Source organism: Pteronotus mesoamericanus, unplaced genomic scaffold (assembly GCF_021234165.1).
Source record: "Pteronotus mesoamericanus isolate MK-2021 breed Mesoamerican mustached bat unplaced genomic scaffold, CSHL_Meso_final scaffold_167, whole genome shotgun sequence".
Taxonomy (NCBI): domain Eukaryota; kingdom Metazoa; phylum Chordata; class Mammalia; order Chiroptera; family Mormoopidae; genus Pteronotus; species Pteronotus mesoamericanus.
Window position 1 is genome coordinate 20,040,331 of NW_026555308.1, and position 14,807 is coordinate 20,055,137.

Consider the following 14,807-nt stretch of genomic DNA (forward strand, 5'->3'; position numbering starts at 1 on the left):
AGGCCTACACTGCTCCCTATCCACACCTTTCTTGTTCCACAGCCCTCACCTAATAGACTGCGACAGGGCTGGGCGTGCTGTTTCTGCCAGCTCCCCACAGCAGCAGGTTCCTGTCCCATCTCCGCAGGGACGGGGCCTCAGCACAGGGTATTGAAAGGCCAGGCCACAGGTCCCGCCCCATGGAGAGGGTGAGGCCTGGGTGGGCTTGGATGGCCTGAGGTGTGTAGAGCAGTTCTGTGGGGTGAGCTTGAGCCACTTCTGTGGAATTACAGGAACTGGGGGCATAGGAAGCCAGCCAGGAGATCTTTTTAAGAAGGATGTTCATAGCAGCTCTATTCAAAATAACCGAAAACTAAAAACAACCAAATGTCATCAGCAAGAGAAAGGATAAATAAGACTATACTATAATACATTATGACTATAAATAGAAACATACACGTATATTCATCAACAAAAACAACTACATAAAATACAATGGATTAACCTCAAAGTCAGCACAGGGAACAAATGAAGCTGGACACAAAAGAATACGCACTTCATGGTTTGGAGGTGCTAAAACAAGCTCCCTGGAGTTGGGCCAGTAGAAACTGGGCGTAGCGACCAACAGGAAAGGGACAGAGAAGACTCTGCCTTGAGGGAATGTTCACTATCTTGATTGTGGGGGTATACAGTTGTCAAAACTCATCAAACTGTACACCTAAAATCTGTACGTTTTATTGCAGTAAATTATGCCAGGGTTTTAAATAAAAAGTTGGGGAGGAAAAAAGAAAATGTTTTCTGGAAGAAAGAATGATCCAAGCCCAGACTTGATGTCATGAGAAGCATTTCTCGCCTGAAACGACGAGTGCCTTTCAGGAGCTGCTGCAACTGGCCCTGGTCTAGCGAGCGGGTGTCGCCGAGGGGATGGTTGAATGTCCTTTCTCCTTGCCCGTCTTTGCTTCGCCCACTCTGCCCCTCAAACCCTTGTTCTGGGGACCCTTGAGGCCCACCGTGGGGTGTGAGCCACGTGGCCACCTTCAAGCAGATCACCCAGCATGTCTGCTCGACTGTAACATGAAAAAGACCCAAGGAGGACAGGAAGAAAGGCGAGGACTTCTCTTCTCTGCTAGAGAAACAGCAGCCGCATGGGGCGGGCCCAGCGAGTACAGGTGCGGCCAGTGAGTCGCACAGACTGACCAGAGCCAGGAACCGGCACCCTGGCAAGACCCGGAAGAAACGGTTCCCAGGGTTCCCAAGCCTCCCCACCACCCTCTTCCAGCCACCACTCCCTCTTCTGCACTCTGTCCCAGCTTCTGTTGCCTCCATGCGACTCTGCGTATTCTTGAAGCATTTTTGGTGCCAAAACCAGGACGGTCCCTGGCAGACCAAGAAGGTTAGCCCCCCAGTTATCTTCCTGCTGGCGTTGAGGTGAACAGGCATTGCTGTGCCCAGCTTGAGCGCGCCCCCTGGGTGCTGACGTTGTCTGGGGGAAGGGGGGTCCCTCAGAGGCCTCCGAGGGGCCAGCAGGGGCTCCTTGAATGAGCTCTGCCCTGCAGTCAGCCGCTCGCCCGGGGTGGGCCACCAGAATGTGGTGGCCAATTCACTGGGCTCACCCTGGTCAGGCAGCCTGACAGGATCCTCCCCTGGTCAGGGAGGCCCAGGCATCCGGCGGGGTGGGGGGGAGGGGGGAGGCTGGCTGAGCACTCTCTCTGGTTTTCCAGCTTCAGCCAGGCACCCTCCACAGGCCCACTGGGTGCTTTTCAGAGTTCACCAGGTGAGTTCAGTGTGCAGCCAAGGCTGAGAGCTAGTGCTTTAAGCAGCACAGAGCTGGGTGTTAATGCAGTGTTTTTGCCCACAAGCCCTGTTCCCATTGTGGGAAGAGTGACAGTCCTGTTGGACTTTTTCCCTGTCATTTTTCCAGATGGCGCAAATATCCACGGGTCCCTGAAGGGTAGAATTAAGACTAGCGGGTGTCAGTTAAAAGGAGGCTGCATTAATAGAGTTTCTAGAAATAAGCTACCCCAGGATGGAATAAATTGCTTGGCAGGGGAGTGAGCTCTCCCTCCCTAGAGTTATGCAAACAGAGGCTGGGTCTCCACCTGTCCGGGGTTCCATTACTGAGGGAGGCGGCGCGCAGTAGCCTCCCGCCTCGATTCCAGGCCTCCCTGCGTTCCGCCTTCCTGTCTGGGTGATTCCAGGAAGGTCCCCCCTTTGTGGTTTTGATGGGGAACCTGCGGTAAACTGTTCCACAAATTAAACAAACTCTTGCAGTTCTTTCCCCTCTGCTAATTTATCTGGTTCATAAATCTGAACTCTCAGAGTGGGTTTGCTGGACGAGTTTACTTGGAAGTGTCCCTCCCCGACTCCCCTTCCCCCTCCTGGTTTAAGGCCTGTTGTTGGAACAGGGCTCTGACCGGCAGGGGCTTGTCGCCCAGGATGCCCAAGGAGAGGCCCATGTGAGGGCCTGGCTCCGCTGGGTTAGGAATCTGAGAGTAAACAGATCGGGTTTCCAGTGTCAGCTGGCCACAGCTATTGAAAATGAGAATGTTCTCTGAGATGACTCAGCCTCAGCCTCAGGGTAGGGGCAGCCCCCCGGCCTTGGCTCTGCCCCGGTGGTCGGTGGTCGGCTGCAGGCCAAGCCCGCAGGGGACAGCAGAGGGTTTTTCGAGGGAGTGAGAGGTCTGCCATTATGGCCCATCCTATCAGGAAGAGGGCACAAGCTGCAGTCTCGGTTATGTGACAGGTTGCCGTCCTCAGTTTCCTCATCTGTGAAGTGGGGACAGCCATTCCTCTCTCAGAGGGCGGGCGTGGGAAATGAGCCCAACACCATTCCAGCCGGTGTCGTCAGAGAAGTGCAAGTCAGAAGCTGGGGGAGAAAGCCAGAGTCACAGTGGCTGGAATCCAGGGAGGGGCAGGGAGTGGGGGGTGTCATGTGAGACCCCCTTAGGAGCCACCTTCATGGGGAGGAGAAGAGAAGTCACTACAGGAAACAAACGAGGAGTGTCAGTGTCAGAAGTGGGAGGAGGCCGTGTGGGAGAGCCTAGTGTCCAGGGGAAGGCCTTGGCCAGCCATGCGGGGTCCAGCTGGTAGGTCAAGGACAGGAGGGCGTGAGGGAGGAGGCCGTCAGGTTTGTGTGGCGGAGGTCATTGGTGAGCTGAGCTGCATCTGATGGAGGGTTGAGGCCTCCCAGTGGCAGGGGCCAGAGGGTTGGTGGTGTCCAGCTGGAGGCCTGTTCGGTGGCAGAGGGGAGGGAAGAAGGCAGTGGCCTGAGGAGGAGATGGGGATGCGGGACGCTTTTTTTAGGATGAAGGAAACTTGAGCCTGTTTGTCGTTCAGTCAAGAAAGCCAAGTATAAGTGAGGCGCCTGTGGGAATGGGGAAAGAAAAGGAAGGCTGCCTTGGTGCTGTTTTTCTGAGGCCAGAGAGAAGGGCTCAGACAGATGAAAAAGCAGAGATGTTTTGAGTGTAAGTGTTTAGGCCACTGTTTGGCCTAAATGGTAGGAAACTGGAGGTGCAGGTTGGGGTTCAGATCATGCCTGCCCGTGAGACGTGCGACACAGTTGAACAGATCCTGTTTGGGGGGTGGGGCAGGAGCCAGGCCCTGCGGGGATTTCTGAACTGGAGGTCATCGCTGAGGACGACGGTGCTGGACAGGGGTCATCTAAGGATTGGAGCCAGCCAAGGGGGCCACCCAGGACACCCTGCTCCAAAGCCAGTACAGAAGTGGAGTGGCCACAGGAGATGAGAAAGGCACTCAGGTGACCCAAGAGCCAGGGGCACTCAGAGTTGCCAGGCAACAGGACAACAACTCCTCGCAGTACCCCTGCTTGGCTCCAAAGTCCTGTAATAACAGCCCAGGGACTGTCAGTTCCCAATTAATAGTGTCAGGGACTTGGGGGGTGGGGGCAAGGACTGCAGATAGCTTTAGGGTCATGTATTTTGATTGTTGTTTTTAGCATGCTGAAAAAAGCTGTTTGCCTCCCTGGAAGGCTAGGAGGTTGTGTGTCTCTGTGTGTCCTCACTGTAGAATGCAGAACAGAGCAAGTGCAGTAAGCTTCCAGTTATGTCAGGGGAAAAGCAGGGGAACATCAGTGCCATTATCCAAACGGAAAGGAAGGAAAGAAACCGGTGCTGTTGAAGCATCCACGTGTGCCTGGGGCTCTATCTACAAAGAGATGCTGGCCTCTCCCCTGGCCCAGCAGTTGGTGGGCTTGTGCCCTCTTCATGAGTGGGGACACCAGCTTGGGGCTGTGTAAGTGTCTGAGGCCGTGGAGCTGGTGCCATCAGTGGGACTCCAATCCAGGCCCCCTGACTCCAAAGCGCTGTTTCTTCCAGAGCATTAACCACTACCACAGCACCGCCCGAGGGTCAAATAGAGGCTGAGCTGTGAGGGCCAAGTTGAGGGCTGAAGATAGATCTGTGGAGCCAAGTGAACCCCCAAATCACTGACGGGCCAAAGTCAAATGGAATGGCCCAAATGGCGGGGATTGTAGTCTTGGAACCAGTCCCCGCATTCGTCCTGGGACTGCTGCCTGGTTCTGGCACCTGGACGCCTGTCAGGCCGCCGCTTCTGGCGGCCCTTTTGCTGAGTTTCCTATACCTGTTTTCGGCCCAGCAGGCCGCCCCAGCTCCAGCTCTGCGGCTGGGTCCTCCACGCCCTTCTCGGGGACCCCAGGCAGTCTCTCCCTTGCCCTAGGGGACCTCCGCTCCTGTTCAGGACCCTTGCCCATCAGCATCCTTGCATGATCCGCCTTATTCATTTATCTAACTAATCAGTGTTAATAATGTAATCAGTTCATGTTAAGCTAGAGCAGAAATAGGATCTAGACAATACCCTACTTTTAACCAAACCCCCACCCACACCCAAGTGAATCTGTGTTCTTCATTCTTTTGCTTCCTTTTCATGTAGTTATATTGCAACTGCATGGAGTCTAGGTGTTTTCAACTCTAAAAATAGAGTACCATGCTGTATTGTAACATGTGGGGACTTCTCCATCCACTATTATGTTGCTAAAATTCTTTCATATTTTTGCAAGTCATTGTAGATTGTTCATTTTGACTGTTGGGTAATGTTCTTCTGTCATCGTTCCCCTCTTCCAGTGATGGGTATCCGGGTTGTATCCAGGTCTTTGTTACTGGGAACAGGCTATTATAAATTCTTACATGTGAAAGAAGGTGGAATCCTCACCGGGAAGAGCTGAGTCATAGGGACTGTGCCTCCAGTTGCCCTCACCCTAGAGATTGCACAGCCGGGTGGACCCAAGGCAGGAACTGCCTTAACCTAACAGAGCATGAGCTTTTCTGTCTGAAAAATGGGGTAGTTAGTGATGCTACACGTTCACTCAGCACCAGTTATGCGCGGCTGTGTGGAGTCCTGTGGTAGGCAGGGAGCACGTAGGAGAGAGATTCGGCCCTGCCTTCCAGGAGCAGATGTCTCACTAGTGGAGACAAGCCTGAAGTGAGCGATCTCAGGACCACACTGGCTATTCCCCGCGCTGGGGAGACAGACTGGCGGGTATGAGAGGGCAGTGGGACGGGAGCTGGGCAGGGCTCCGTGGTCCCTCGTGAGACTGCCAGGAGGAGATCATGGAACACAGAGAACCCAAGAGCCTGCAAGCAGAAGCTGCAGTCCCGTCGGCAAGGCCTGAGCAGCCCCCGGGCAGGCTTGCGGCCAGGGACGTCCAGTTCCCCCTCACCCGCAGGCCAGTGGCTCCGCTCCACTGCTTCGAGTGGCCGCACTTAGGCCTTCTTAAGCACATCCGTGTATGTTTAGTGCCTCCTTAAATCCTAAACCAAGGGAGGTATTGGTAAACCTCTTTCACAGGTAAGGAACCTGGGGCAAACGGAGGACCAGTAGTTGTTCCGGCCTCATCTCAGGTAGGCGGGAAGGCCACGATCCACCCCTGGGCCTCTTCCACCTTGGTACCCCCGAGGGAAAGAGGAAACCACCAGTCCTCATTTCATATGTGCCCTGCACTTGGGTGTGTGTTCACAGAGCAAGAGGCTGGCCTTTCCCAGACTCTGTTCCTACTCTGGCGTGACCCTTCCAACCCCGCCCGGCGGCACCAGGCCACGGGGACAGGCAGCCATTCAGCAGCCCTCCCGAGGTCTGTGCTTTGGGCCTTGGGGCAGGGCCAGGGCAGCCCCACAGCCCCCGGTTCCTTACTTGCCCCAGGTCTCCACAGAGGAAAGGACTGCAGCAGTTGGGGCCAGATTTAAAGGCGATTAAGTTCTGCCGATTCAGAATCTACTGAATTTACCGCCTCTGCCTGCCAACCTCCTTCCTGGTGCCTCCAGCCGGAACACTGGCCAGGGCAGCCCGTTGCTCCCTGCCTTGGCCTCACGTTTCTCCCCCAATTTGTTGAATAGTATTTCCTGGCCACAGACAGACCCACACCTACCACCGCCAGCCAGATGCAAACCACCGTCAGCTCTTGCCAGGTCCTTGAGGAAGAACAGTCTCCTAACTGGTCTCAGGGCCCTCACCCAGTCCTCACAGTGGCCACAAGGCTCCACCCCGCCCTCAGCACCTCTGATGTCCTCGCCTGTCGTTTCCCTGCCCTACCACTCAGCCAACCCTGGCCTCCCTCGCTCCCGGCATTTCCCGCCTCAGGGCTCCACACGGTCTGCTAGCCGTGGCCTCCCTGGGACAGCAACACGCCGGCTCTCCTACCTCCTGCAGGTCTTGCGGGGCCCTTGCCTTCCCTGCTCACCTTTTCTTAAACTGCGGCCAGATATACATAACACCGATTTTCCATCCTAGCCATTGTTAAGTGGCCCTGAGCACATCCGCATTGTTTGCTGACCCGCCCCCACCATATCCATCTCCAGAACTCTTTCATCATCTCAAACTGAAACTCTGTATCCATTAAACAATCGCTCCCCATTCCCCGCCACCCCCAGCCCCTGGCAACCCCTTCCTGCTCCATTTTTAAATTATAAACCCCTATTCTGCCAGCCCTTGCCCTCCCTGCACTATTTATTTGCGCGGCATTTTGCACCATCATCTGACCCACTATGTATCGTATTTACTCCCCCCACCACATGTAAGCTCCGGTTGTCTCACTTAAGGTGTGTCCCTAGCACCTGAAATGGCAGCTGACTAGTTTATTGAATGACTGAATGGTCCGGCTTTCGGCTCTTGCCTGGGTCTCAGTGGCTTTTCCCAGACCTTACTAATGCCTCCTGCCCTTTTTTTAAAAAGTTTTATTTATTTTTAGGGAGAGGGGGAGGGAAAGAGAAGGAGAGGGAGAGAAACATCGATCAGTTGCCTCTTGCATGCACCCCAAGTGGGGACCAGGCCTGCAACCCAGGCCTGTGCCCCGACCGGAATTGAACTGGCTGCCTTTGTGTTGCGACACCCAACCAACTGACCCACACTGGTGAGGGCCCTGTGCACCCCTTTTTGCACTCCTGCCTGTACACGACCCCCTAGAATTCGCAGGCAGTGTTGCCCACACTCTGTGATTCTCCTGGCCGCCTGTGACCAAAGCAGATTCTTCTCTGTCTTAAAAGAAGCTGCTCTTCAGGATGCCCTTCAAATCACAGAACCAATGCAACTACAGCCTGAACCATCACCTGTAGTAGTTAAGAGACCGTAGAAATGAAATGTAAATAACATGAGAGACATATTGAGGATCTAGAAGAAACAGATGAAAATGCTGCCTCTGGCTAAGAGAACAAAGGCTGACACCATCCTTTGGAAGGAAAAGCCCCCAGAACAAGTGAGGCCCGCACCCTGAGGTGGCCCCAAAGCACTTTCTCTCACTTGCTACGCGTTGTGAAAGGCTCCTGTGCTGCCCCGCAGAAAGCAGCAGCGAGGCCAGCAGCTGGGGCTAGCAGGGCCGGGCCCATGGCCCCTGCGTATCCCGCTGTGATGTCCTGCAGAGGAAGATGTGGCTGGACCCCCCGCATTCCAGACTGAATGGGCACTTTGTGAGGAAGACTCCTGGCCTTCGAGGTGCTGAAATTCAAAATTGACTCCTGGGCTTTCAGAGGCTCTACTTGAAAGAAAAAAATGAGAACGGTTTATAAGCAGGTGCCTGGAACGAGCTGGAAGCCTATTTACAGGTCCCATGTGAAGGCTCTGGGTTCATTTCAAAGCCTGGCTGGTCAGACTGTAACTGCAAAGGTCTGGACTTGTTCTGTGAGGAGCTGACAGGTGACCTCAGCAGGGTCTGGCTGGCACAGGGCATTGAGACCCTGCAGGAAGCAGGCCTCAGTCCAACAAAGCTAGGTCCTGCTTCCCACAGACCTGAGCCACATACAGGCAGCCTTTGCTGAGCCCTGACTATATAAGGGGTCTTTGTGGTCTTTGGGAACCAAGAGGAAGTGAGCACAGCCGGTGGGGGAATGGAGAAGGCAGGATGGATGCTGATAGGAGCTTCCACCCAGTGGCGATCTGTCAAGCCACCCCGCTGGTGCCCCGACCTGGATGGTCCCTGTCCTCGGACACGCCAAATGTCTGTGGAGACTGCAGAGTCCTCGGTGTGGTGGATCAAGGAGCAGGGTCGGGCCCAGGGCTGCAGGTTTAGCTCCAACACCAGATTCACTGGCAGTGACAGGCTGGGTCTCGCTTCCCTCATAAATCATTCCTCGGCTGCCTACCTGGTGAGAGCTGAGCTGCTGGGCAGCTGAATGGAGACTTTTCAGCCAAAGCTTGTTGCTTGAGGTCAGTGTGTAGGAACCAAGTGTTTCAAGATCAGAGACTCAGCTTAGTCCATCTCCCCATTGACGCAGCATCACCCCTGCAGCCTGCCTGCCTGGGGCTCAGCCCCTCAAAGAACTGACAGCTCACTGCCTCCCAAGCCAGCCCATTGGTCTCAGAAGTCAGCTGGCTTTAGAGCTTTTCTTTACTCGGAACACAAGCTGGCCTCCCCGTTGCTTCCCCTTTAGCTCCGTCTGCCCACTAAGAAGAAATAGCCAACATATTGAGTGCTTACTACAGTCATACTGGGTATTCATCGCTTATTCAACAACAAACCTATGAAGTAGATAGATACTGTTACTATCCCCGTTGTACATGTGAGAAAGCTGGGGCACAGAGAGGTTAAGTAACTTGCTTATGGTCGCACAGCCATAAGCAGCAACATTGCTTCCATCCATGGTCCACAATAACCACGGAGATTTAAAGGTGGTGACTGGAATCTTCCTCTAGGCCAAAGAGAAGCAGTCTAGGGTCCCCTCAATTCCTCTGGGCCTGCTCCATGTTGGCCATGAGGCTCCGAACAGACAGGGGCTTCCTGGGATAGCCTGCACTATCCAGTACGTGTGCTGTGTTCTCAGAGCCCCAGGATGCATTGGCACCCCCTAGGCGGGGGACTTGCATGGTTCTTGGGGCGTTTCCTGAAGCACAGTGAGCCAGGGCTGTCCCAGAGCTACTGTTCCCCAGTCTCCCTCCTTCATTGGTCAGAGCTCTAGCGTTGTATAGCCCGTCTACCTGAAAGCTTCTGCAGGATCTGCCAGCAACCATTGCACACAGCTGCACAGGGTGTGTCCTGCCCAACCCTACAGGCACTCTGCACACGGACTGTGAAAGAATGGGCCCTCTCCCCGCAGCTCTGATGCACCCCTTGCCCAGGTCCCTGGGCAGCAGATCTGCCTTGGGTTCTTACTGGAACTGGTTGGAGTTTTTGCCTGCCCTTGAAAGTATTTTCCAGATACTCAGTGGTTCTGGAATCATGTCTCCATTCCTTGCTGGCCAGAACCCTTGAGGTCCACCCTGCTGTGGAGCTGGCACAGTTCCAGGTGGCCCGTGCACTGCACAGTCTGGAACTGGATGCGAACACGAGCCTGCCTTGAAGCTGCCCCTCCTCATACAGAGGAGTGAAGCCGCCCAGGGCTCACCACTCCCAGGTACCAGGTTGGGACTGGAACCCGGGCTGCTTGGCTCCAGGACCGCGGCCCCTGTCTTGCTCTCCCAGGCCGCGCTCTGTACTCCTGTTGTTCCATCCTGTTCCTAAGTACCGTGAGGGCATCTGGAGGGCAAACAGATCTCTTCCTCCTCCGGCTTCCTAACAGGCTGGCTAATTGCTGGGTTTTGGTCATCTTTCAAGCTCCTTGTAGACCAAGTACAGAGAGGCCACAAACAGCGGGGGCTGGCATCTGGGGTGCGGATTTAGCCATGACTCATTGAAGAGTGCAGGGTTGGGACGAGAGACTTTAGTGTTTCCCAGAGGAGGTACATCAAGGCAGTGCCACACCAGGGGAAGCAGGGCTTGTTCTGATTAGGGCGCCTGTCTTTGGAGATAGGTGTGGCTGTCGTCTACACTTTGGCTCATCAGACAATGAGTGTTGATTGTGTGCCCAGCCAGTATTCATCCTAGGTGTGTGCGCAGAGAGCCCAGAGTCCTTGCCTGTGAGAGTTTATGGTCTGCCAGGGGAAACAAGTATTATTTGTAATGGGTTGTGGAAAGTACTCGTCATACGCTGTTGCTCACATTCTGCACTGCCCACTTCTAAGGGCATGCTTCGCATACACCGCGAGATGAGAGAAGTCTCCCCTGGAGTTGTGATGTACCACCGACCCAGCAGCCCACAGTGGCCTTAGCGTCCTCTTGTAGACACAATGTAAGTCAAGGGAGGACCCACCCCTCTGCTGGAAGGTGAGAGAAAGGGGGTGGCTGGTGCCAATCGCAAAAGGTTTTACCCCAAAGAAAATGCTTATACTGGCCCTGACTGGTGTGGCTCAGTGGGTTGGGCGTTGTCCCACAAGCCAAAAGGTCACCAGTTTGACTCCCAGTCAGGGCACATGCCTGGGTTGCAGACCAGGTCGCCCAGCTCGGGGCGTGTGAGAGGCAACTGATGGATGTTTCTCTTGCACGTCAATGTTTTTCTCTTTCTTCTTCCCCTCTAAAAATAAATAAATAAAATCTTTGTTTAAAAAAAAAAAAAGATGCTTATACTGGGTCTTGAAGGGTGAGGTAATCACATCAGTGACATATTTATACCCCATCTACACAGAGGCCGGTGCTGCCTTCTGCCGGTGTTCGTGCCTCCGGGATGATTTATGTGGTCTATTTCTGGAGTGTCCCTCACAGCCGAGAGGGCATCGGGAGCAAATGCCACATCTGTTTGCCTTCCCAGGGCTCCCTCAGACGCTGGGTGGCCACTCCCCCACCCAGCGAATACCCGCTCGTGGCAGGCCAGTGACGGGGGCTTCCCAGGTCTTTCTGTGTGCACAGGAGTCCCCAAGAAGAAGCTAGGCCAGACCAGTGATTGCCCCTTCCTAAGGTGATAATTTGCTGTCTTCCCGAGCAATTATAGATTTCATTTGTCCGGGCAATAGTTGCAAATTGAATGTGGGACAGGCAGGGACAGAGATGTCATTTGAAAACCAAAGAGCTGGAGGGAAGTGGAGGAGGGTGTGCTGTTGGTTGGGCAGAATGTCAGGGGGAAAGAGAATAAATGACACCTTGTTTACAACACTGGCTCGAGCATTGCCTTTAAGGTCAGGTTCACCGAGGTATAATTTACATGCAGTGAAATTCACCCTCTTTAGGGTACCGTTCTTTGAGTATTGACAAATGTATAGGACCCTGTAACCACCACCACAATCAGAGACTAAACACGTCCACCACCCCAAAAGTTCCCAGGCCCCCTCTAAAGTCAACCCCCACCCAGCCTCTGGCAACCACAAATTTGTCCTCTCTCCTTAGAGTTTTGCTTCTTCCAAATGTCACGTGAATGGAATCATACAGTATTCAAACCTTTTGAGCCTGGCTTTAACTTAGTAAAATGCATTTGTGATTCACCCACATTATTGCACAAATCAGTAATTCATTTCTCTTTGTTGCCAACCATTACCCCATGGTGTGGACGTGCCGCAGTTCATCCGATTCTCTAGTTGAAGGGAGGACACTTGGGTTGTTTCCATTTTGGGGCAATTACAAATAAAGGCTGTAAACCATTGCATACAGGTCTGTGTGCGCATATGTTTTCATTCTCTTGGGTAAATACCCAGGAGTGGGATTGCTGACTCGTGTGGTCAGTGTGTGTTTAACTTTGTAAGAAACTGCCAAACTGTTTTCCAAAAGGCTGTATCATTTTGCATTCCTACCAATTCCAGTTGCTCTCATTCCTTTTGAAAAATTGAAAGAATAAAGTTCAAGGGTGCTGCAGCAGTTCTGTTGATAAGGCTCAGTTTTGCAGGGCATCTGACTGGACAGGGGTCCCGGAGGAGAGAGGTCCATGGTTCCTCCGGCCACCCAGTCCCCTGCACCACTGCATCCCTGTCGAGATTCCTTTTCCACTTTAAGCTTTGTAGAGGTGATATTCAGGCCCTTGCTGGGGTTACTCATAGGGCCTCTTTCTGTTACAGTCCCCGTGACAGATGAGTTTTACACACTGGACGTGGAGCCCACGCTGGGCCTCACGCTTGCGAGCTGTGAGGCAGGGTCAGTGCCCGCGTTGCCTGCGTCCTGCACCTCGTGCACACCGTCTCTCCCTGCCGCTGCACCGAGAGTGTTAGGGGGTCCTTTGGCTGAGGGGAGGACAGGGACAGGCACTGCAGGGTGATGTGTCTGCCAGGCACCAGGAGTGTGTGTAGAACCAAGCCCAGCAGGGACAAGGTAAAGAGGGACAGTGATTGCCAGTCCCTGACCTCGGGAAATTGGTGGTCTTTGTGGGGGGAATGAGCATCAGACATCCCCAGGCTAAGCAGTATTACCAAAGGCAACGCGTGGCAGTTCAGGGATCTGTACCCCAAAACCACAGAGATGGCCACACACCCTCCTGTGCAAGGAAGACAAGTGCCTGAATGCTGGGCTGTCCGTTGGGTGATGTGAATTAGGCCCTAAATGACAGTGGGAGCCCTCCAGGTGGTGAGGAGAGGGCCAGGGTGGTGCGGCAGGCGGCAGTGACGGAGGCCTGGAGGTCCGAATGCGAGGGGCCCGTGGGAAAGACGGTTCGTTTGCATGACCCCTGCCAGGGCTGCCCTTCAGCCACTTCCTCCCTGAAAAAGTGGGATCTGAGACCCACAGATTTATATGGATCCTAGAGTCTGGCTGACTCTCAGGTCCCCGAAGATTGGGGGGTGCAGAGTGGATGATCACCATCTCTAGGGCTCTCTGAGACCCCCTGAGAGTCAGAACTGGGAGGGAGGGGAGGGAGAGATCAGCAGCTTACCAGAGGTCACCAGCAGCCTGGGGACCGAGTTCTGGGTAAAGAGTCATCTGCTGGGTCACCAGTGTCCTGCCAGGACTAATGCAGAACTAACACGATATCCTGTGTCTGTCCATCCACGCAGGTGCAAGTTCTTCAGTCTGACTGAGACACCGGAGGATTATACCATCATCGTTGATGAGGAGGGCTTCCTGGGTGAGTGCTTCTCTCTGGGACGTGGCTGCCTAGTGCCATCCTCAGCGCTGGCTGCCTCCCCCTCATTTCTGCCCCCACCTGCTGGTGGGGTAAGAAGTCAGCAGAGAGTCTTCTCTCCCTGTGTCCTGGCTGATCACCCCTCCTTCTCTCTGCCCCAGAAAGGCCTCACAGCTAAAAGGGTCGACGAGACACAAAGCTTACTTAGCCAAGAACTAAAGCAGCCGAGAAGGAAGAGACACGTTTCACTGAGCGCCTGTTGTGAGTGAGGTGCCTTAAATTGTCCTCAGTCCTTATTCCCATGGAAGCAAGCCCCGATTACTGTCCTTCATGATTTTCTTCTACATTTTTTCCATTTTTTAAATTGAGATGTAATATACATACCATAAAGTTCACCATTGGAAAATATCCCGCAGTTCAGTGGTTTTCAACATCCACAAGGCTACGCAGCCGTGAGCACTCCATCCCAGAATGCTTTTATCACCGCCCAAAAGAACCCCATTGCCTGTTAGCAGTCATTCTCCCCTCTCCCCACATTCTCATAGTTTTATTATTAAAGTTTCTATGTTTGTCCTACTCTAAAATAACAACGGGCGGCATTCACTCGCGCTGACCGACACACGTTAATTCCTGGGGAGGCGGTGCGCCCACGAGTGGCTGGAACAGGAGGGCCGTCGCAGGCCCGGGCTCATGCGCACGCGCGGCACCCCCCAACTCTGCTGTCTGCACTGCGTTCTTCAAAACACTCGGATTCAACACGATTAAGAAACAGCCCCACCCCAAAGACAACTAGTAACTTTTTAGTGTTTCCTTTCCAACTTTTTCCCCGTGCATGGGATGTCTCTTTTTAATTTACTTATAAGCATGGTAGAGATAGAAATGGCTTCACTTAACATTACAGCTTAAAAGTCCCTGTGATAGCACGGTCTTTCACAGCAGCCCCACTTCCTTGCCCAGTGCTCTAAGGTCAGAATTAAAGTTGCTTTAGTTTTTCTCCAATGATAAATGTATAAACTCTTTAAATGTGTAACTGTTGTTCTTATTCAGGTTGATTCCTAAAATGGGGTCTGAGAAATGGCATACAGGTCAGAAGGTGACTGTTTTACAGATCCCGATTCATGTTGAAACCCCCGGAGAAGCGATTTCTCGGCCTCTGTTCGGTCATCCTTACCTGCAGGCGCTCCAGGGCACCAAGCCAGTGTGTGGGGTGGGCCCAGCCTCCACATCTCAGGGACACAGTGTCCTTCCCTGTCTCCCAGGGGCCTCTGGGTGGCCAGAGCAGGGATAGGAGGCGCCCCTGTAGTCACTCATTCATTTATTTATGCAGCAGACGTTTTCTGAGTACAGGAACCACAGATACATGAAAACCATATGCTCAGTAAACCCAAACACCTTTTTCACTTTCTTATGGGCACTCGTGCCTCTGATGCAGAGCTATTGAGAATCATGGCATCTCAGACGTAGAATGGACGCTCCAGAGTGTCTGTTCTCTGGGAATAGATATTCTAACTAAAC

At 53.5% G+C, this 14,807-nt stretch overlaps 1 protein-coding gene across 2 annotated transcripts in view; it reads left to right on the plus strand.

Moving 5' to 3' along the window:
• Positions 1–14,807, plus strand: part of CASTOR2 (cytosolic arginine sensor for mTORC1 subunit 2) — a 49,615-nt gene that overhangs the window by 18,105 nt on the left and 16,703 nt on the right. For both annotated transcript variants that reach the window (XR_008530497.1, XM_054589699.1), the window contains exon 2: positions 13,225–13,295. Coding sequence is in view for 1 of the 2 variants with exons in the window: in XM_054589699.1 (XP_054445674.1) it covers positions 13,225–13,295 (71 nt within the window). In the remaining variant the exon portion in view is untranslated. The remainder of the gene's footprint in view (positions 1–13,224; positions 13,296–14,807) is intronic.